The sequence below is a fragment of the Lissotriton vulgaris genome, chromosome 12, assembly GCF_964263255.1.
Source record: "Lissotriton vulgaris chromosome 12, aLisVul1.2, whole genome shotgun sequence".
Taxonomy (NCBI): Eukaryota; Metazoa; Chordata; class Amphibia; order Caudata; family Salamandridae; genus Lissotriton; species Lissotriton vulgaris.
In genome coordinates this window covers 604,100,757-604,124,825 of record NC_141700.1, presented here as the reverse complement: position 1 = coordinate 604,124,825, position 24,069 = coordinate 604,100,757, and the positions used below count along the sequence as shown (strand labels likewise).

The 24,069-nt window shown below is 45.3% G+C and overlaps 1 protein-coding gene across 1 annotated transcript in view; it reads right to left on the bottom strand.

Annotated features, from left to right (window-relative positions):
* LOC147677826 (IST1 homolog) overlaps positions 1-24,069 on the bottom strand; it is a 171,650-nt gene that overhangs the window by 40,154 nt on the left and 107,427 nt on the right. The window contains exons 5-6 of the mRNA XM_086945489.1: positions 5,491-5,574; positions 1,421-1,531 (exon numbers count right to left, since the gene is read on the bottom strand). Of these exons, the coding sequence (XP_086801615.1) occupies positions 1,421-1,531; positions 5,491-5,574 (195 nt within the window). The remainder of the gene's footprint in view (positions 1-1,420; positions 1,532-5,490; positions 5,575-24,069) is intronic.

Here is a 24,069-nt window from a genome sequence, read left to right as displayed (position 1 = left end):
AATCCGTGGAGGAGAGTGCGTGGGTGCTGGCGAGGTCGGCGATTGAGTCGCTGAACTGTGCCCGGGGTCCGGGGGGTCTGTAGATGAGTGTTCCTCTGAGGGTGGTGTTGGGGTCGGTGTGGATCCGGAAGTGCAGGTGTTCGGCGGTGTTGAGGGTGTCGTCCGCGTGGGTGGAGACATTGAGGGTGGACTTTTGGGCGATGGCTATTCCTCCTCTGATTCCGTTGGAGCAATCCCTGCGGGTGATCTTGTAGCCGTCCGGGATGGCTATGGCGATGTCGGGCACGAGGAGTCGTTCTACCAGGTCTCGGTCAGGAAGGCAACGTCTGGGGCGGATGTGTCGAGCAGGTCCCAGAGCTCGACGGCGGGTTTGCATGCGGAGCGGGTGTTGAGGAGTATGCAGCGGAGGTGGTTGGGTCCAGTCCTTGGAGGTTTGGTGGCTCTGTCGCAGGTGAAGCTGCAGGTGTGGAAAGGTCTGTGGGTGCGTTTCGGGCAGCCTAGAAGCAGCAGTGGTCTCGGCCGGCGTTGATAGCGTGGAGGGTGCTGGCGTCGTAGCCGAGTTTGGTGGCGTGGTGGTTGTGGGGTCCAGGGGTTCTGGCACTGGGTGCGGTAAAGGCGCAGACAGGCTTGCCTCTGGCATGCCGGAGCGGCACGCCGGCTGCGCGCGTCTGCTGCGGGGCCGCCATTTAAGGTGAGGTGGGAGGGAGGAGCAGCTGCGAGGCGGGAGCAGGGCGGCAAATAGCGTGGGAGCGGGACACAGAAGGCAAAAGGGCCGGGCTGCAGGGGAGCAGCGGCAGGAGCGGGGACAGCGGCGAGGGGTACAGAAGTCAAGAAGGGGGGAAGACTGGAAACAGGGGCACAAGAGGCACAAAAGAAATAAGGAAATAATACAGTTACAGTACAGTGCAATTACTAAACACAACAATTGCGGCAGAAGACACGAACCAGCAGAGCCACAGCAGCAGCAAACTTGCGAGGCAGGAGGCAGCAGGGGGGAAAGCACAGGCACAACTGGTGGAGCTGTGCGGCTTGGGGAGCGACCTGGCCTGCAATTGTTCTGCAGAGGAAGCAGCATCATTTCATAAGTATGTATGTATATGGTGTTCGTATAGCTTTGCAACACTGCTTAAAATAACAAGCTACCTTTGAAGCTGTGGCTGGTTCATCCAAGGAATCACCTTTTCCTCACTGTTGCTTTAAAGTATGATTGCACTAAAGGTCCCTCACCCCATCAAGCGCAGAAGGCAGTCCATGCCACGCCAGCTTTCCAGGAAGATGGGCTTCTAGTATCTCAGTAATCCTTCCTTGCTCCCAGCACTGACAAGAAAACCCATTCAGTTATTTGACTGCACTTTCTTCCTCAGCCAAGATGCCATGGTCCTATTTTCCTTTCATCTCTCCATTGGTCACTTTCACTTACCCAAGCCGCAGAGTCAGTCTCATAAGGCACATTGTAGCTTTTTGCGATTTCGATCAGGTACTGCTCCACCAGGATTCTTGGGGGCGGCTTCGTACTCAGCTTGTTCATCAGCTGCAAGAAAAGGGTCAGCCATATGTTAGAGTGCACATGCCCTGCTTTGGTGGTTAGGAGCTTTCCAGTATTGGCTATGCACTAGCATACACCCCCAAAGATAGGTCAAGGCAATCTCTACCAAGGTTACTGAATACAGAGCAGGACCTCCACAACTAGAGAGAGGGCTGGTTAGATACTTGCTGTGCTCGTTGGAACATTTCAGCACATATTATATGGAACCATTCAAGAAGCTCCACCATAAAACAAACTTTCCACTGTATTTTGGCACAAACAGGTGTGAGCTAAACACTATCAATCAATCAGGGGTTTGTATAGCGCACTACTCACCAGTGAGGGTCTCAAGGTGATAGGGAGGGGGGGCTCCGGAGGCTCCGGATCAGTCGAAAAGCCAGGACTCGAGGTCCTTTCTGAATGCGTGCAGGGTAGGGGAGTGTCTGATGTTCACAGGGAGCTCGTTCCAGGTCTTGGCTGCAATGTAGGAGAAGGTTCTTCTGCCCGTTCTGCTCCTGTGGATGCGGAGGACCTCCGACAGGGCGAGGTCGGCGGAGCGGAGGTTTCTAATGGGTACGTGGAAAGATACTCTCTTGCTGAGGTATTTGGGTCCGCTGTTGTAGAGGGATTTGTAGGCGTGGGTGAGGAGCTTGAAGGTGACCCTCCTCTCGACGGGGAGCCAGTGGAGGCTTCGTAGGTGTTGGATCATGTATTTGTGGTGCGGGGTTCCGAGGACGAGTCTGGCTGCGGCGTTCTGGAGTTTGTGTAGAAGAGTCTTAATGATTCCGGCGTAGAGGGCGTTGCCGTAGTCCAGTCTGCTGGTTATGAGTGCATGGGTGACGGTTCTTCTGGAGTCGGGGGGGGGGGGGATCCATTTGAAGGTCTTGCGGAGGATGCGCAGGCAGTTGAAGCTAGTGGAGGCCACAGCGTTCATCTGTCAGTTCATGGAGAGGGAGGAGTCAAGGATGATGCAGAGGTTTAGTGCGTGGTCCATAGGGGCAGGGAGGTTTCCGAGGGCGGGAGGCCACCAGGTGTTGTCCCAGGCAGAGGTGCAGGATCCGAGAATGAGGACCTCGGTCTCCTCTGAGTTGAGCTTCAAGCAGCTGTCTTTCATCCATGCTGCCACTTGCTTCCTTCCTTCCTGGAAGGAGATTCTGTGTCTTCGGGGTTTTTCGTGAGTGAGAGGATGAGCTGGTTGTCATCGGCTTAAGATACAATGCTGAGCCTGTGCTGTCTGACGATGGCAGCAAGTGGGCCATGTAGATGTTGAAGAGCGTGGGTTTAAGTGAGGATCCCTGGGGGACTCCACAGTTGATCTCGGTGGGTTTGGAGAGGAAAGGAGGGAGTCTGCTCTGCTGGGTTCTCCCTGTGAGGAAGGATTTGATCCAGTCGAGAGCGGTTCCTTGTATCCCAGCGTCGTGAAGTCTGGCTGCGAGGGAGCAATGTGAGACGGTGTTGAAGGCTGCGGAGAGGTCTAGAAGGATGAGAGCCGTGGTGTGTCCCTGGTTGAGTAGAAGGAGGATGTCGTCCGTGGCGGCAAGGAGGACAGTCTCGGTGCTGTGGTTGCTGCGAAATCCCAACTGGGAAGAGTCTAGGATGGAGTTCTCTTCGATGAAGGCGGTCAGCTGGGCGTTCTCGAGTCTCTGAGACTTTCGCTGCGAAGGGGAGGAGAGAGATGGGCCGGTAGTTCTTCAAGTCAGCAGGGTCGGCTGTTGGTTTCTTGAGTAGGGGTTTTACCTTTGCCCATTTCCAGTCATTGGGGCAGATTCCGGATCTGAAGGAGGCGTTGATGGTCCATCCAAGTTCGGGTGCGATGGCGGCGGAGGCTCTGTGGAATATGTGCGGTGGGCGGGGGTCTGTTGGGGCTCCTGAGTGGGTTTTCTTCATGGTCATGGTGGTGTGTTAGACGGTGGTGGGGTCCCAGGTCATGATTGGGGGTTTATCATCGGCGGTGGGTGGGGGGTTGGTGTCTGGTGCTGCTTCGCTGAAATCGTCGTAAAGGGCCTTGATCTTCGGATGGAAGTAGGAGCCGATTTTGTCGCAGAGTTCCTGGGAAGGTGTGATGTCTGCGGTTTCGCTGGCGGGCTTTGCGAACTGCTGAATGACGTTGAACTGTTCCTTGGTGTTGGCTGTGTTGGTCTGGACATTGTCTTTTATGTATTAGTACGGCTCTATCAAAAGGGTAAAATAAATCACATTGAAACTCAATTCCTTAACAGGAATCATTTTCATGCATTAATGTGAACTATCCAACTAGAACAAACAAAATTAAAGCAGCAAGAACTATATAATGTTACAATATTTAGAAGTGTATAGAAAATCAAAGAATTCCAAATCTGTGCCAGTATCATAACACTTTCTAAACTTCTTTGCCTATTATGATTGCTGTTGTGTTCTGGATCAGTTTTAAATGCCACTGTTGATTTCTGGTTGGTGGAGAGAGCAATGGGGTAAGGATTTGGGGGGTTTAGTAGATTTGATGCGGTGTTGAAGGGTGAGCAGGTTCATTAAGTGGTACAGGTCAGGTTCAGCAGTGTTGAAGTAACTTAGACGATGAGTTACTAGTGTTACATTGCAATACCCCCATATTTGTGATATATATATATATATATATATTTACATACATACACACACACACACACTCTTGGTGGATCCAAACAACAATGCAACAGCCATACCTAATATGCAGACGAAACACAAGAGCCCATCCTGCACTGCAGCCCTGTGTAACAATCAACCTTTCTGTGTTCTTCAAGCTGGTTGGGCAGCTTGTAGGTTGATTGTTACACAGGGTGGCACTGTAACATGGCCTCTCATGTATTGTCTGCATACTGCATATTACAGTATGGCTGTTGCATTGCTGTTTGGATACACCATGAATTATTTTATTTATATGCAGGAGTGAGATATAGGATGTTGTGGTAGAGAGGCTTAAGGCTTTGGTTTCTCGGATTGGCTTTAATGACCTACCCTGGTTGTATACAGGAACTAGAAGGCAGCTGTCCATTATCAGCTTATTTAATTAAGCACCCTTTACTCTAGATGCTCAGTAGATGAAGGGTAATTTATGTATGGCTGTTTTTAATCAACACTTCAGGTATTTATCATAGCATAGGCTTCATACATTAACCATCACATCTTTGCAAGGTCATTTAACCTGGTGATATTATCCAAGTCCAGGGTTCACAAGGCTATCTGACAACCTTACAGAGTATCTAGCACATGAGAAGGATAACTCATTATAGGTTTGCATGAACCAGCTAGCCGATCATGGACCAGGAGTGAAGAAGAAGCAAATATGAAAAGGTTCAGTAAAATGGAACATTTCAGTTGACCAACATAACATAAGGAAGCAACAGCATATCCAGACTTTAGGTGAAGAAATGCAGAAAGACAGAAGCCATATACAGACTCTCTCCAGCTATGTAGGTAGAATTTGGAACACCATCCCTTCACACATCATACGTGTTCTATCCTTCTTGTCATTATAAAAAAATAAAAAGCATCGAGGATCACTTTATCAGTCTTTCATAAGATGTTTCCCATCTCTCCTCTCCCACCCTGGCCTAACTTAGAAGACGCTACTCAATTTCCATACACCCTTTGATATACAGGCTATGGAATCGTCTCCTAACCCGGCTCAATGTACAACACTCGGTTGCTCCCTAGATAGGTTTGCACCATATGAAGAACACCTCAGTTATTACTTTACAAAGATACCACCCAGTACTTTTCATGATTTACTGCTTGCATGTTCTGGTTCTTACATTCTTTGCTACACTTTGTAATTGTAACATTAGCGGTTATGGTTCAAATGTTCAACTACAACAACAACAAAAAATATATAAAACAATAAAAAAAACATATGAATACAGACACAAAAACACATAGGTAGGACCAGCCACGGTGCATACTAATGACCTGTCTTGTAGCCAATCACAGATACTTTTAGAGAACGTTCGTACCTGGGAACCAATAGTTCCAATCTGATTTGTTCTGCAAAGGACTCCATACTCTTTGCTGTACTTGGCACACAGTTGTTTGGATATCTGTAAGACACAAAACAGAGAATCAGAGAAAGTATTTAATGACAAGAAAAGGCTTCTCTGCCCAAATGTTCTATGGACTTCTTCACTATTCATATCGCTTTCACCTCAGCAATGACATAAACAGCACTTCAGAATAAGGACCCTCAAAGACACTGCTCCACCCAACAATCAACAAACACAAATCCATTAAAACATCTGCAATATGACGAAGCAGAGCCACAAACGCAATTTCCCTAAAACCTAGATCTTCAATACAGTTACACTATGGCGGCCTCAAAATATTTCAGTGCACACCACAATCAGTTTAACTGAGCCAGCTATAAACAAACCATTCATCAAAAGATACAAGCTGTCACATAGAAATAAAACCATTTTTAATTTCTACAATTGGGAAAAATAAATGTGTAAATTGTTTACTAGATTTATCTATTTAGTATTCTCGTATAGCAGTCTAGCAACCTTGGCCATTTTGGCACTTTACATGACAAATAGAGACACTCCAACAGTAATGTAAAACAACACCTTCATGGGATGACCATGAATGCTTTATAATAAGTATGCAATTGAGATAGGAAGATTTACATATATTAGATCACATGAAAACCATGAGGAATAGGGAATCAGCACATTGCGATTGTTTGTATAATGAGAAGTTGGGTGGGATTCTCAGTAAGATGCAGAGATTCACGTGTCAATTCTACTGTTGACCAGGGGCAATCCATAAGAGACGAATCTACCCAATTTACACCCTAAGCACAAAAATGTCAAACTTATTGGTAGGGGATTTCAGCCAGCCCCCTTCAACCTCTAGTCTCTGGAGTGATCAAGGCAAAGTATGATTGATTAGGTAAAGGGTGGGATCCCACGTCTTGCGAGCCACTCTCCAAGAGAACCCTCCACCAAGTGAACAAGAAAGCCGTTGGCAACAGAACTGAACCCCACCCCCCTCACTCCACCCAATCTCCCCACCCCGCAGAGGACAGAACAAGGAATATCACCCAACACAAATGAAACACAAACCATGCTCGAGGTGAGACATAGCTTGTGGTAAGTAATTAAATACTATGGTACATCACACTCATTAAAATTCTATGGAACATCACTAGTACAGTAATTCGCATTACTTCTTTCGCTCACTACCAAATAGAGCATGGGGCAGTGGGGCAGATCAACAGAGTGACAGGATTCTGCTCTTTCACAATGAGCACATCGGCACACCAAGTAGTTCTGTTCAGTGGATGGACTATCATGACAAAGTATGCTTTTTGAGACAACAAAATATTTTTATTTCAGCCATTTTTAGGTCTCGGCTAAAGACGCGCGGAAGCGCGTCTCCGCCGAGATCTTATGTCACCGAGCGTGCTTCCCAGGAGACACTCCTGGCCGCGCGCAGGCGAATCTAAACTGGCACGCGCATTAGTACGAGCGCTGCGCGAGGCTCCCACACAACACACGCATACATAGAAACAGAAGCGCTCACGCACGCACATACATACAGAACCCCCCCACTCATACACACACACACACACACGCGCGCGCGCGCACCGGCCCCCCCCTCTCCCCTTTAACTTACTGTGGCAATCTGAGGGACTCCGCTCTCCGCACCGGCAGGGAGAGTTGACGCTGCGGCTCCTATCCCGGGACTCCCTCTTGGTCAAGGGAGCCCCGCAACACGCGTGCAACGTCCTGTTGTCGGCCCCGGGGCTCTCCACGCTCGCAGGAGCCCCGGGCCGCTCCACGCATTTCCTCCGCCTGCCTCCTCTTCCGGTCCGGACGCGGCTCCGCCCCCGTCACAGGCGACCTTGCCTGACTTCCGGTGCGGCCGCGGCGGAATTCCGGGGGCAGTAAGAGTTATTGTATATTTGGCTGCTAAATGAAAGCGTGTCCATCTGCCACTGACATTTCTTTCAAAGTCCAAGTGTCTTAGCTTTTGATGCTCTGAGAGTGTTCTTAATTTCTCTGAAACAGATCTCCAGCATTTGTTTTCGGTAATGAAATATGTTTGATAATTCGATACATTATTGTAAAAAGGCATATGGAGTCTATGGTTGTCATCCCCATTAGAGTTTCTGCGCAACCTACATTATTTACGTTCCCTGGACTTTAAACTGTATTATGCTGTAGAAAGATTTTCTAGTTAAGCATCTTTTTATGTGTTTTCTTTTCAATTCTTGTGTAAATTCTATGTTCGTGGTCTGTCCAAGCGCATGGGGCACGTGGTAAAGATTTCATCTAGGTGATGGTAGGGAAAGGGAGGTTTTTAGTAGAGCCTGATTTTATTGTAGATAAATATATTGTATTAGCATCTTTGCAACTGAACACATTTGCTCCTGTATATCTTTAATTGTGTAAGATCCCTAAATGAAATCTGGTCATTTACTCTTCCTCTCACAGATGTTCAGATGTTACAACTTTATCAGTTCGTGATTTTCTTTTGCACATCTTTAGTTCCCATTTACTTTAAAATACATCTTACTTTTGATAATAGTTAATTTAATTATAGTTATTCTTGGTGTAGTCTTTGGGTTATTGCAGTAATAACTCTTTGCTTTCGGTTTCCATTATTCAACAGTATTAAAAAAGAGGAGTTGAGAGGGGTGGGCAACTTGAAGATGAGGAAAAGGACAGAGGTAGTCTATTGTGAATATTTTAAATTTTCTGTTTTGTCAAAAAATATTAGGTGCTAAGTGAACACTAATGCAAAAGTAAAGTGAAGAAACATTGTGAGTGATTTCTTTTAGTGTTACTGTTACTTTTTGGATTACAATTAGTTTATCATTCCACTTCCCAAACTATTTCCTAATGAGATCCCATTATTAAAATACTGCAATGTTTGATTTATTTTTTTACTCCAAAATACTGTTTCTCTTGTTAAGTACTGTACTATTAAAGCCAACTAATAATACCAATCCAAAATAATCTCGTAGTACACTATAGTATAGCATTGGTTATGATAACGTACATGAGAAAATAAATTCATTTAAATTTACTAAAAATATGTGAATATGCCCTAAATCCAAATGTAAATGTAATTTAGCTAAAAACTATTATTATTTTAAGTGAAATTAATGTTTTCATGTAAATCAGAACCCATGCTGAACAGTTTGTTTCGGCATTACTGTTTGCATGTCATATTTTTATCTTTTTGAAGGAAATGTACTACTTTTGAGTAGAGAAGTAGTCTAAAGCGTGATTTAACACATGCTGCTCGAAATGTGAACTTGGCGTGGTACAGACAGATTCAGTGTGTTTCCTTGTTTTCTCTGTTTTGACATTATGCACTAGTTCTAGCTGTGGAAGGAAGCTGTAGTGAGTGCAGAGTAGTGAGTGCAGAGTAGTGAGTGCAGAGTAGTGAGTGCAGAGTAGTGAGTGCAGAGTAGTGAGTGCAGAGTGCAGAGTAGTGAGTGCAGAGTGCAGAGTAGTGAGTGCAGAGTGCAGAGTAGTGAGTGCAGAGTAGTGAGTGCAGAGTAGTGAGTGCAGAGTAGTGAGTGCAGAGTAGTGAGTGCAGAGTAGTGAGTAGTGAGTGCAGAGTAGTGAGTAGTGAGTGCAGAGTAGTGAGTAGTGAGTGCAGAGTAGTGAGTAGTGAGTGCAGAGTAGTGAGTGCAGAGTAGTGAGTGTGAGTAGTGAGTGCAGAGTAGTGAGTGCAGAGTGCAGAGTAGTGAGTGTGAGTAGTGAGTGCAGAGTAGTGAGTGCAGAGTAGTGAGTGCAGAGTAGTGAGTGCAGAGTGCAGAGTAGTGAGTGCAGAGTAGTGAGTGCAGAGTAGTGAGTGCAGAGTAGTGAGTGCAGAGTAGTGAGTGCAGAGTAGTGAGTGCAGAGTGCAGAGTAGTGAGTGCAGAGTAGTGAGTGCAGAGTAGTGAGTGCAGAGTAGTGAGTGCAGAGTAGTGAGTGCAGAGTAGTGAGTGCAGAGTAGTGAGTGCAGAGTAGTGAGTGCAGAGTAGTGAGTAGTGAGTGCAGAGTAGTGAGTGCAGAGTAGTGAGTGCAGAGTGCAGAGTAGTGAGTGCAGAGTAGTGAGTGCAGAGTAGTGAGTGCAGAGTAGTGAGTGCAGAGTAGTGAGTGCAGAGTAGTGAGTGCAGAGTGCAGAGTAGTGAGTGCAGAGTGCAGAGTAGTGAGTGCAGAGTGCAGAGTAGTGAGTGCAGAGTGCAGAGTAGTGAGTGCAGAGTAGTGAGTGCAGAGTGCAGAGTAGTGAGTGCAGAGTGCAGAGTAGTGAGTGCAGAGTGCAGAGTAGTGAGTGCAGAGTGCAGAGTAGTGAGTGCAGAGTAGTGAGTGCAGAGTGCAGAGTAGTGAGTGCAGAGTAGTGAGTGCAGAGTAGTGAGTGCAGAGTAGTGAGTGCAGAGTAGTGAGTGCAGAGTAGTGAGTGCAGAGTAGTGAGTGCAGAGTAGTGAGTGCAGAGTGCAGAGTAGTGAGTGTGCAGAGTAGTGAGTGTGCAGAGTAGTGAGTGTGCAGAGTAGTGAGTGTGCAGAGTAGTGAGTGTGCAGAGTAGTGAGTGTGCAGAGTGAGTGTGCAGAGCAGTGAGTGCAGGTGCAGAGTGGTGTGTGCTGTTTAGTGCAGAGTGCTGTGTATTGGCAATGTAAATGACAATGCCATTTATTTATGATTTAAAGAAAAAAAAAGAAATGTCATGAGCAATGCCAATTGCTCTACCTTTAATGATGCCGACACCATTGCATTGCAAATGCTTGTTTTATATTGGCGAGTGACTGGCAAACCCCCATCAATGCCATTTTACCAAAACCAAAAGGCTGGCAGTCAACTTCACTGGTTCATTTTACTGAATTCCCAAGGTTGAAAAGAGTGCCTTCGTAGAAATAATTTAGAGAGGGCGCACCAAAAGCCACAAAATTAAACTGGCTGGACCACCTAGGCAAAAGCGAAGAGTGTACACACGCTCTTATGAGTGTGGTGTATGTATGTTTCATTGCAAAGACACTCATACCCACATATGCACACAATTCATTTCATGTATTCATTCTTCCTTTCATCCTAATATTTTTTTTCCTTTTTCATTCTCTACATATAGAAAAATCTCAACAGCCTGGCCCCCGACAAGGCTTTTTTATCCTCCCTTCAAAATTTATTTCTACTGCCTATCTATCAATTATTTTATCCTCCTTGTTGATTTTAACAGCCATTTGGACGCCCAAGAGAAACGGTGTCCTCTGAGATCCACACAATTTGAACCTTGCCAAATTTGTCCCAACTCATTCAAGGTGCCCCACAATGCAAAGTACGAGTTAGACAATATTTATGCTCTATCCAATCAAGTCAATCTATGCACTGGAATTACCGTGGTCTGACCACAAAACAATCTTCCTCCTTCTTGTTAGTTTATTCCAACCTAAGGACAATCACTGGCCCAACCAACTCTATGGTAATGACCCTGGCTTAAGCTCAATGCCCCCAATTTCTTGACTACTCTTGATAAGCCGCTATTGTGCAACATTGATTCCTTTTGCAAACTGTCCTATGATTAGGTCATCAAAGCTTTCAACTTCGACTCAAAACTCAATACTGCTATCTGTGCTTGCCCACGGCACCATGTTCTAAAGAAAATTTGACCATCGTCAGACGTTGTTTTAAGAAACTGAAATGCCAATTGAACAGCTCTTACACTTTGGAGGACCAAACAGCCTACAAAACTGAATTGACCTCTATTAAAAAGCTTTTTCATACTAATCGTGCTCAAGTCTATACAATCACATTCTTTCGTCTACCAACTCTTCTAAAGATGTGTTTCCCATCTACAATTCACTAACTCAACCTGCTTGTATATAGGTTTCCTCACCTGCCTTGAAGAATTTACGTACAAGTCTTCCAAACTTCTTTTAAGAAAAAAATTCTGAAGCTCATGTCTTCTTTACCTTTCCGTAGCCATCCCTCTTACCTGCTGCTTGTAGGTTCTCTGCCCTTTCCCACTAATCTCTCTTCTGCCTTGTCTTCTTTTGCATTAGTCTCATGAGAGGACCTCCTAGCATATCTTCAGGCTATTTCTTCTGTCTCCCCAATTGAGCCTGGACCAGCTAAGATTGCCAAAACCCTCACTCCTAGTATGGCTTACCTTCTAACTTCCATTTGCGACCTTCTTTTCTGTATTCTCTGGTCTGTCCCAGTGATACAGAAAACTGCTCCAATAATTTCCGCTTTGAAAAAAACCTACACTTGATCCTGCAGTCTTAGCTAACTCCCATCCTATCTTTCTCCTTCCGCTAGTCACCAAAAGACGTGCTAACCGCCAACTGTCCACTTTCATTGAAGACAATTCTCTTTACAACCTCACCTGTCCAGCTTCCGTTCGAACTTCAGCACTGATGCAGTACTTACAACTACCACATATAACATTAAAATGCATTGGTGCTGATCCTCCTAGATTTATTAGTCACATTCGATACCGTCTCTCATGCCCTTCTGTTGCATAGGTTGTCAGAAGCCTAAATTGCAGCACAGTTCTTAACTGGTTCACTGCATTTCTTTCGGGTCACACCCAAGCGATTTATCTGGCTTAATTTTGCTCAGATTTCAAAACCATTCACTTTGACGTCCCGCTGGGCTCCATTCTGAGCAAGTCACTCTTCAATCTTTACATGGCACCCCCGGCCAAAATTATTGCTTTATTTGGATGTCATGTTCTTTGCTTACACTGATGACACGCAGATTAATTTAAAATGGCAAGGTGAATCCATTTCTCTTCAGGATCTATTTAAAAACTTCTCTTTCTGAAATGGTGGAATGGATGTTGTCCAGTTCTCCGTGTTAAAATTCTGAAATCAAATCTTTGACAACTCTGAAGTCTGGTGCTCCAACTGGTGACTGGCCTCTTTGGGTACTTATCCTTCATCGTCTTCTACTGTTTGCAACTTAGGTATCATATTTCACCCGAAGCACACTTTCAAAGCTCATATTAAACTTTTTGTCCAACTTTTCTTTCCCCTGTTAAAAGTTATCAAGAAAATCATTCTCTATCTTCCTGGGACTTCCGACCAAACCCTGATTCAGTCACTAGTTATCAAAGCACTTGATTAATGCAAATTGCGGTTTGTTAGCCTTCCTGAAGTTGTTCGGCACAAACTTCAACTGATCTATCTTAAAATAAGGCGAGGGGCTCTTTGAACCAAAAGGAATGGAGCACCCAAATACCGTGTTGTAAAAGATTTTCCCTTAAGTATCGTTTTATATAATAGTCGGTCACAACTCACATCTCTATTCACATCTAGCACATTTTTCACTTCATTGTCAAATTATAAAGCACTTACAAAGAAAACCACTGTTATATATTAAAAAAAGTTAGTTTTTTATTTATCAACTGAACTTGTTGAATTTCACAAACGTTTAAAGACGCACCCATTCAATTCAAGCCACTAAACTTGTCCTTCTATTTGCGCCAGGACATTCAGCCATTTTATATAAAATTAAATGTATTTGTTGTCCTTCCCAAGATGGTCACCGGAGTGGATTAAACTATGTTGCTTCAACTCCCCCTTGGCCCTGAGGCAAGATACCCCGCTGATGGTCATCAGATCTGCACCTACAGCTCCTCATTACTCCAGTGACTCTACAAGGTTGCAGATTCGGGAGCTGTAGAGTGCAGCACGAGGATTCTTGGTTGTGCGCCAGATAACGGTGAGGCGGGCTCACCTCAGACCGGAGTAAAAATGGTGCTCGGCCCAGGCTGTCTCTTCGCCTAACAGTCCTGCGGACCATAATGGTGAAGGCGCATAAGTGTGATACCATGGCCCTCCCCGGGGTCAAACAGTCCGTGGCCAGAGGCACAGACAAGACATTACCAGCATAGAAGGTAGCACCCAGCAAGTGTGATGTCGGATATTTAAGAAAAGCCCTAAGGCATGTGGAACCTGAAGTAGAGTATCAGCAATGGTAAAGAAACAGCATACAACAGTAATAATAATAAAAATCTTTATTTGGCTTATTCACAGTGGAAAAACCATAAAAGAAACAAGTAATATCGTACATTACAAAAATACACACATTACATAGTATTTCATATAAAAATTCATTTCACAGTTAAAAAGGAGTTAGTCAAAAAAATGTGCAGGAAACCGCTCAAAGTGGGCTTGATGAGGATTTTTAGAGGTTCTTTCTATGTTTCATGATGCACTTTAAAAAACTACTAACAAAATAACAGACATTTTCCGTTTCCAGCATTTGGAGTCTTAAGAGGGCAGGTCTGCATTGTCTCAATCCCCAAGATCTTAATATCGGTAATAGCCAGATCTTTCTGTGGGCTTGATGGAATTTACAAAGCAGGATCACATGCAGGTTGGACTGTGTTGATGAGCCATCACATGGGCAAGGCGGAAGTGTGGCATTCCAACAGTTTTGTAACGGAAAGGTAACCATTCTAAAAAAGGTGTTTAGCCTGAATCTTGTGATTAACATTCTTTCGTAAGTTGATGTTTGGAGAGCCAAGTACGGGTGAATGTCATAGGCTATTTGAATCATGTTCGCATGTATAACTGCCGTTTTTGATGAGTTGGATGCGAGTCTTAAGGATTCCAGGTGTCTTAATGCTTTCTGTTTGAGGTCTTTTTTCGGAATGTCTGTTATGGATACTGGATCCAGGTAGTAGTTCTCAGAGCCTAGGTCGTTGAAAAAATTTCTAACATATAGGAGCCACTTTATTTTTAAGGAATTGTCCAGGTTCATTGAATCAGCAATGATGGATTGTGTCAGTGCGTTTTTATCTGACCTCCAAATACGGCGCCACAACATCAGCGGTTCTATTTTAATTAGGTCCTCTATATAAGGTATGCCTAGTTCTAAATGCATTGCATAGGTTGAGGTACCTTTGGGGGTGGCTAATAGGAATCTCAAAAAGGCATTTTCTGCCTTCTGGATAGAGCTGGTATCAGTGTAGCCCCAGACTCCCGCGCCATATGTTGCGATTGCCTGGCATTTAGCGTTATAGATCTTTAGTAGCTCCACTGGTGGCCTTTTACCTAGTCTCTGGGAAAAGGTTGTTAGGGCGGCAATTGATCTCTTGAATAAATGTGCCCTTGTGTTCACTGCTGGCTTCCAAGTCAGTTGGTCATCTATCATAACCCCCTAATAGGGATATTGAGGGGTAGCTTCAAGCTTTTGGTTATTGAGCTGTATGGGTTTTATTCTTTTCTGACCCCTACCAGCTGTCATTACAAACGTTTTCTTCACGTTCACCATTAGATCTAGATTGCCCATGAAGGTCGTGTACCTACTCACTGCTTTCTGGAGTTCTCGAGGTGTGCGTGCGAGGATAACAGCGTCATCCGCGTAGAGCAGGGCTGGAATCAGGCGACGGTTTATGCGTGGGAGGTCCTGAGCCCCCCTCAACATCTCCCCCTCCAAACCATTGGTATAGAGTGAGAAGAGGAAGGGGGCCAGGACGCATCCCTGCCTGACTCCACGCCCTACGCCAAACGGTGACGTCAGCTCTCCGTTTAGGCCAAAACGCACTCTGGCCGATGCCCCGGTATAAAGCTCTCTTAAGAAGTCCAAAAGGGGTGGATCTACTCTCAATTGGGCTAGGACCTTCCACAGCTTTGCGTGCGAGACGCAGTCAAAAGCTGCGGATAGGTCGACAAAGACCATATAGATCTTAGTTGGGATGGCCTGGGTGTATTTGCCCATTATTAGGGTGAGGTTAAGGACCTGCTCTAGTGTGCCAAACCCCTCGCGGAAGCCGAATTGGATGTCAGAGATTATGCCTTGATCCTCACTCCACTGCTGAAGACGCTCTAGTATGACTCTCCCCACTACTTTCCCAAGCGAATCCAGCAGTGAGATTGGCCGGTAACATTTTGCATCTTGGCGGTCCCCCTTTTTGAAGATGGGGACCATTATTGATTTGGTCCAAGAGCTTAGGATTCCCTCGTTTGCGGCCGCTGTACAGACTCTTGTTAGAATGGGGGCCCAGAGATCTAGGTTGCTTTTGAAAAAGTCCACTGGGACCCCATCGGGACCTGGTGCCTTGCCTGATTTACTGTTCTGCAATGCCTCCAAGAGATCTGGGATGTCAAAAGGGACCAGAATGGGGTACTGGGCCTTTGGGGGTAGTGGGTCTGTTGGTGAAGTATTTTTGAAGATCTCTGCGAAATGGGAAACCCATGTGTTTTCGTCGATGGCGACTTCTATTTTTGGAATGCCAGTTTCTGAGAGATATGGAGCTCTAACTGTGCGCCAAAAAAGCTTGCTGTTTTTTGAGACTGCACCTTTATGGAGGTCGTCCCAGAGTTTTTGCTTGAGTTGGGCAGTTCTCAGCTTTCGTTCCCCTATTTATTGACGCCTTAAGAGTTGAATCTGGGCTGCATCTCGCGGTTTGTTGTGGAGTGCAGATTTCAATTTTGTTAATGCAGCTGTGCAATTATGATTAAACCATTTCTGTTTTGTGGAACGGTTTGATTTGGGTTTTGAGGTAAGAAGGTCCTTTATAGAATCTAAAATTAGTTTAAAGTTTATTAGGACTTCCTTGTGACTTGATGCAAGGTCTAGGCATTTTACAATATTTGGGTAGGTCCGAGTTATTAGTTTTTTTGTTATATCAGTGGGGTTAATTTTAGCCCATTTAATTGTGAATCCATTATGTTTGCCGACCTGAATTTTATTCTGTGTGAGGGTGGTCGCTATATCTAATTTCTGGGAGGAGCTGGATGGCATATATAACTTGATCGTTAAGGCTGAGTGATCACTGAGAGGATTAGCAATGACCCCGAAATCCTTAACTTTGTTCATCAGGCTTGGAGAAAGGAATATAAAATCTACTGTGGTTTGATGACATTTGCCCACGTAGGTCGGACTGAATTTGTTAGGGTCTGCTTCGTGATGGTTAACAATATGCAGATCCAAATCCGAGAGGACAGCGTTAATGGTGTTTCCCAATTTATTGTGTGCAAAGTGCGCTAATGGGGCGTCAAATTCATCCACTATCCCACAACACAGTGGGTTAGTCGTTGTACAGGGATGGAGGTTGAAATCTCCTCCCCAAATTAAGTGGGTTGCCTCTTTGCCAGATCTCCAGTGGTAAACTTGTTTTAATTTATCATATAGGCTTGTAAGGAGAGTTATAAAGTTTTCTTCCACTAGATTATTGTATACATTAATCAAGATGATTATTTCTTTATTCTCAAGGGTTAGTGAGAGGATTTGATGGTTAGCGTCCTGGGAAAGTGTGGCCACTTTGTTAAGTGATAGGGTGTTTGCAATATAGATTGTTAACCCACCTTTCGGTCTACCCATTAGGCTGGTTAATGCTGGTACGAAATGGGTTTTATAACCTTGTAGATGTAATTCTTCTAATAACCATGTTTCTTGGAGACAGATTATTTGATATGGATTTAGGAACTTTTGCGCAGATCCGTCCTCGATTTTACTTCGAAGGCCTGCGATGTTCCAATAAAGTATTGTCATTGGAGAGAGCTCATCTTTTAGTTCTTCTGTTAGAGTTGTGGGTTCCATGTTTCTGGAACCTGGGGGGGTAATCGAGGTCTGTGGTGAAGAGGAAACATAGGGCTCATTGGGTAAGGTTTCTATTAGTGGTCAGTCGACCATTTCTAGGCCACTGTACCTGTTGTATAACGGGATGTTATGCCATGGGTCCCACCGGGATTGATCTCTGGATAGTGGCCATTGCATGTGGGGTCTTCTATCTTCCCATCGTCCACCCTGGTGGCGTTGTCTTACTGTGTGCCAGGAAAAGTCTGGCTCATAGATGTTAGGGGGACCATGGTATCTAGAATTTGGTAAGTCGTCCTGCCTGGGGAATGGAACGGACCAGGGTTGCTCCTGCTCCTGGATATATCCGTCCACTTGCCTAAAGGGATAGAAGAAGGAGAGTGACTTGATCTTAATACCTCCATTTGAGGCAATATCTTCCCATGCGCAGACGTAATCCGCTATGCGTGGGTCCTCAAAGGTAATCGTTATACAATCCCCGGGAATCGTCTTTCTGGTGCTACCCACCCATGGTACTCTGGCTACGGATCTAATCCTTCCGCGCCAGGTGGATGGAATCGGGCGGTTGGTCTGGAGCCAATGCTGGGCCTTATTTTTTAGGGACCAAACAGGTTCCGAAGTGAGATCTGTTAATTCGGGGACACCAGCCATAACCACCACGTACGGTGAGTCCTCAGGAGGGAAATCTGCTGGGAGTCTTGGGGGGCCAGAATTCTTTGCGGTATATCTCTTGGGCCTATCCGAGGGGGTTTTAGGTGGTGGGGCCAGAGAGACTGATGTTTTTGTTGTTGATTTATTTGCGTTTTTGCCAAGGGTTTTATTAGCAGAACTGCCAGGAGCAACCGGAGTGGTGGCGGATTTAAGTGCCATGCCTGGGGAGGTTAGTATGATTGTCTGTTGCGAGTTATTAGTGGTACTCAGAGCAGTAGCGGTTTTTGGTGTTTTCACCGAGTTTGGTGTGTTATTATTAGTGGGCACATTAGGTGTTGTTATCCGAAGAGTCTTTTGTTGGGGGTTAAGCGAGGGTGGATTTGCATTGACAGTATTGGTGATAGTTGATTTTTTAATATTGGTTCCTCCTGCTTTTTGTGGACATGGTTGGAGGGTTGAATATTGAGTTTTTAGGAATTTTGAGATTTGTGACTCTAAGATTACTAATCGCTGTTCTAGGGGTTGTAACGCTTGTTTAAATATGGTGGCTATATTGGTAAGTGTTAGTTCCTGGACCTCCGTAACACTCAAGGCCACTTGGGCTTGTGTGAGAAGGGGAGGGTCCAGGACTTTCGGGATGGATGTTTCCTTCTCTGATTGATGAACTGACGCTAGGATCTCTATTTGGACTAATCTATCATCTCGATCTTGTGGGATACTAGGTGGCTGTGTCGGGTTATTTAGTGTGGTAGAATTTGTGGGCGCCCTTTTCTTACTAATGGCTCCCTCCCTCCTACCCCTTTCTATTCTTTTGTCTGTGGAGGAAATTTGTGGAGATGTTGTCGGGAGTAGATCCGGTGTTTTTTCTAAATCAAAGCTGAGCTGTGAGTCAGCAAGCTGGGATACTGATAAGTCTACTGTGTTTGGCAAGCTGCGTCTCTCTCGTATTGGTGCTACCTCAGCATTTGATGCTCCTACAGCTGGGGATCTGGCTTCCGCCAAGATACCTAATGAGGATCTTTTGGCGAATGCCAGATCTAAAGAGACCCTTTCTTCCATCATTGAAATACTTTGATCTATAAATGTATTAGCCTTCGTTAGGAAGTCGTCCATAGGGCCAAGCAGTTTACCCACTGAGCTAGGGGCTTTGGTTTTAGTTTTGGATCCTCTCGTAAGAACCATTATTGATCTTGTTGGGCTGTGAATCGGAGGAGATTAGTAGAGTAAGAAGTGGGGAGTGTCCAGATGGAATTATCAGACAGGTGGCCCAGTCCAGTCTCTACCAGCCTCTAACGGCCTCAAACGGCCCGCTCTTTGCCCGGTCTTCGCCCCGGGCTGCGACCCGCGCGCGACCCGCGTCGCGTTGAAGGTTGGCTGCTTTAATATGAGAGTTAAAGGGCGTCGCGAAAAGTTATATGGAGACGGGCCAATTAGATGGGCGTGGCCGCCGGGGGAAGAGGCGCCAGCTGCAAGGTGTGGTGGTTTCTGGGCCTCGCAGTCCCCCGGTAGGCTTTTCCAGGAGACAGCCTATCACTTGATGCACTACAACCTGGGCGGGTCGCGCTGAGAGCGAGTTGACTTACCGCCGATTGCAGTAACGCTCCCACCAGCCGACCACTGCCACAGGGAATGCGCTGCGGTTCGTAGGCAAAATGGGCAAATCCTCAGATGAAGAGAAGAACAGGTCAGTGAGCGGCACCCGCGCAGCGGGTGTCGCGAAAAGTTATATGGAGACGGGCCAATTAGATGGGCGTGGCCGCTGGGGGAAGAGGCGCCAGCTGCAAGGTGTGGTGGTTTCTGGGCCTCGCAGTCCCCCGGTAGGCTTTTCCAGGAGACAGCCTATCACTTGATGCACTACAACCTGGGCGGGTCGCGCTGAGAGCGAGTTGACTTACCGCCGATTGCAGTAACGCTCCCACCAGCCGACCACTGCCACAGGGAATGCGCTGCGGTTCGTAGGCAAAAATGGGCAAATCCTCAGATGAAGAGAAGAACAGGTCAGTGAGCGGCACCCGCGCAGCAGGTGTCGCGAAAAGTTATATGGAGACGGGCCAATTAGATGGGCGTGGCCGCCGGGGGAAGAGGCGCCAGCTGCAAGTTGTGGTGGTTTCTGGGCCTCGCAGTCCCCTGGTAGGCTTTTCCAGGAGACAGCCTATCACTTGATGCACTACAACCTGGGCGGGTCGCGCTGAGAGCGAGTTGACTTACCGCCGATTGCAGTAACGCTCCCACCAGCCGACCACTGCCACAGGGAATGCGCTGCGGTTCGTAGGCAAAATGTGCAAATCCTCAGATGAAGAGAAGAACAGGTCACTGAGCGGCACCCCACATACAACAGTAGCAAAACCTACTGATAGCATCGAGAGGCACAGGCACATCAAGTTATCTTCAATAGTGCAAGCGACTAGCCAACAGTAATTAGCCTAAAAGAACTAGACCCCTATTCCTCTGCACTGCAGTGAACCCATGTGGCAAGCGGACACATAAGGATGTGACCACACCAAAGGGTTACACCCAATATCACAGTTTCAACGGCCACTGTAGACAGGTACCCTCCACACTACCATGTAATAGCAGGAGCAGATTAGGGGTACTATTTTAGTGTCTTTGGCCCATACAACAGGGGAGGACTCACAAGGTGAAGCGTAACAGCAAGTGGCGCTTCAGCCCTCTTAAAGGCACTAGCTGATGAGCGTTATGTATACCATATGCCAACCAAGGCACCTAGAACTACCTAGCACAGCATCACTGACTTCCTCCATACAAACACCACACAAGGACTGGACAACCCTCTGACAGAAGGCATGGCAGCAAAGTCTACAGGCGGACTGACTACAGAAGATCTTAAGGCCGGTTTAGCTGAATTAAAAGCAGCTATAGAGAAATTGTTAGTAGACAGTATTCAAACCTGCATGCAGAACTCTGTATAAGAGATCAATGCAAATTGCAAAGCCTTTGACCAGCGTCTGGGCTCTGTGAAAGCACAACTCAAAATGTTCAGACATAGATAAATTGATGACTACTACAATATGTCCCATGGAAAACCAACTCAAATAGTTAACATCAAAATGCAAAGACTAGAAAATACATCACGTAGAAGCAATATACGCATAATAAACTTGATGGAGGAGGTTGAGGGGCCCAGTACCACAGCATGAGTCTATCTTATTTGCAGAATATAGCAGGAGGAGAGTGGTCAACTATCTCTTTTGAAATAGCACCAAGGTTAGGAATTTCAAGGAATAGGCCGAGAGACATGATGGTTAAACTCACAAGCTTTCCAATGAAGGAAAAATATAATGACAGCAGTGAGGAAATACAAGACACACCATTTTGGAGACGGTGAAGTAGCTTTCAACTAGGATTTGGCAGCGGCTACTCTGGAAAAGAGAAAACGTTTCAAGATATTGCTTGAAAAGTTATGGCAAAGCAGATCAAACATAGTCGGTTATATCCAGAAGTCTGCAGTTATACTTGAAATGATCAAGACGCTATATTATACACACCATATGAAGGAAGAATGCTGGTCAAACTTGAAACTCAAGCCGAACCAGGCTTGGGTGACGAGATGCTTGATCACACACAAGGAGAGAATATGGATCGAAAATAGCAAACCCAAACAACACACCCATGAAGACAAAGAATGTTAAGTACAGGACAGCACAGGGTGCCCTTGCCACTGAAGAACAGGATAAAAAACAGCTTTTGCCCATTTCTGCCAAACGAAATATGAGGCGGATGTTGGTGTGGCCTCAGATGAGTCATGCATGTTGCATGTGAAAATGAGATAACACCAGACTCTTCAGAGGACCTCGAGAAACCACTGGAACAGCAAGAGATACTAAACAGCTAAAAAAGCTGCAAAGCCCAATAGGGCCCCAATGGCATCACCCTGGCCTTTTATAGAGACAATGTGCAACTACTGCTTCATCTGTTGGAGAGGCTGTCGAATTCCTTCAGTGAGAGTTGAAGCATTGCCCAATCGATGTGTGGAGAGGAAGTCACGCTCAGCTCGAAGCCAAAAAAAAGTCACAAGGAAGTGTAAATCAAATCACCCCATTGCATTCCCAACCACTAATGACAAAATTTTCACTAGAAATCTAACTAAGAGACATGACAGGATACTTGCATCATTGGTAGGGGTGGATCAGGCTGTATGCAGGGCAGACAGGGCTCTGATAATAAGCCCAGAGTGGGCCACTTCACTGAAAAAGGAAAGCTGAAATGGATCCTGGCTCTCCTGGGTATCCTTGATGCCGAGAAGGCATTTGACAGGGTGAAATGGGATTTCCTAAAAGATTTCCTAACCAAAGTGAAGATCGGGCCCAGAATGAAGGGGTGGTTTTTATCCAGCCATCTATCCCCCACTGCAAGAACAGGTCAATGGCATTTGCTCCCAGGAAATAAAACTTAGGAGAGGCACTAGACATGGATGCTCTTTATCACCCATTCTATTTGCGATAGCAACAGAACCCTCAGACAGTGCCAGCAGAGAGAATAACAGAACCAGATAACTAACGTTCAGGAATGTAAAAGCATAAATTCAGCCTCTTTGCTGATGATGTGTTTTTAACGATCTCTGAGCCTGAGTCTAGCCTTCCAGCTCTGATTAATATACTTGCTTAATTTCAAAAGGCTTCCAGATTCAAGAAGTAGAGCATTTTGAAATACTTAATTTTAGTTTACCACCACAATAAGTTCAGGTGCTAAGGGACAACCCCATTTGCTTGGGCTAAGCTCTCTATCAATTAACTGGGCCCTAATGCTTCTAGCTCAGTAACAGACTTGATGAACTTCAATTGTCCCATTCTAAAAATACAAATTCTTGTTGATTTGGCTTACTGGAGGAGTTTTGGATGTTCTGGTTGAGCATACTCAACATAATTAAGACGAACATCTTGCCTCGCCTTTTGTATTTATTCCAGTTATTGTTCAATGCCATTACATTAATAGAATTACAAATGCTACTAAAAGCCTTGATATAATTCATAAGGGTTAAAGGCATAGCAAAACTGGGTAAAATATGACATATGGCACCCAAGTAAAAAGGGTTAGCATGCAGAAAAATGTGGAACTATTACTATGCAGCACACCCATGTATAACAAACAATCTGTGTACTCATTTAAAAAAAAATGAATTGGCAAGGAGAGGGCCTTAGTCAATAAACTACTACCCAATTTTTGCTTAAAAAACACAGGCCCCGTAAGCATCCGATATCTGAAATTAATAGTGACAGGTGATATTAGAAAAACTAGAATTAAAAGTGTGATTGAATACTTTCCCCATCACCATAAACCCCAGTACACCTTAACCTATAATTCACTCCCGCCTTAGATGGGAAACAATATGGCAGCTGGGGAGGAACGGGAGAAGTTTAGTACACAAAGATTTATTCTGCAGAGGCTCAATAAAATCTTTCCAAAATTGAAAGCGGGACTTTGAACTAACAGAGCAAGACAGACTTAAATATGCACAGGTGAGACATTCGGTATTAAACCCCCCAAAATAAGCTGCAGCCATTGGAAAGCTTATGCACTTTGAAAACTACCTTTCCAACTTTGAAACCACCACAAAAGACATAATTTCCTCATTCTATAATATGTTGAACTCTGGAATGAGTGTGCCCACAAAATGAAAATATCAAATACAGTGGAAAAGAGACTTTCAGAGTTTAAGGAGGAGAAGTCAGATAGAATCTATAGTACCTCAGCAAAAGGGGTGCAATGCTTGCTCAATATGGAAACCAAATATAAAGTATGGATGAGATGGTACTGTGAAACAGAAATGGTATGATGTGTCATGTCTGGTAGAGCTGTTTGGCAATTTATATTGTTGGGACGATTGTGTTAAGCCATATTAATGAAGTTGTGAGGATCCATGTGTCACACAGCCCAGGGTTTGTACTGAAGGCTTTGGGTGATAGGTGAATATGGCACACAGTAATTTTCAACAAGTTGGGGGCAGCAAATTACCAAGTGTTGAAGAAAGAACAAACCCCCATCTGGGGCAATGTGGACTGTGGAGTTATTATAATTTTTTTTGGTCCTCGTACACCGTAATGGGCATTCTTGATGGGAAATCTACAACCCTTCTCATCTGGCCAACCTGTTCCGACCCTGGCGTTTAGGTCTATGAGAGCAGGGAGATTGAATTACTTCAAGCGGTACGGTTTTCTTTATCCACTCCGGTTCACTCCGCCTACAAGACCATGTGTTACTTAGGAGAAAAAGAGCCAACAGAACCCAGGCAAAATCATAGGACCCCCCTTACTTGTTTCGCCAGGCCACTAGGGCCGCCCAGATCTTATCTAAACTTGTACTGTCACAGGCCAGATCAGATTCACTTGTAAAAATTACATGTTTTAAGCACTCCGCAAATGTTGGAGCATTTACAGCTTTCCAGGC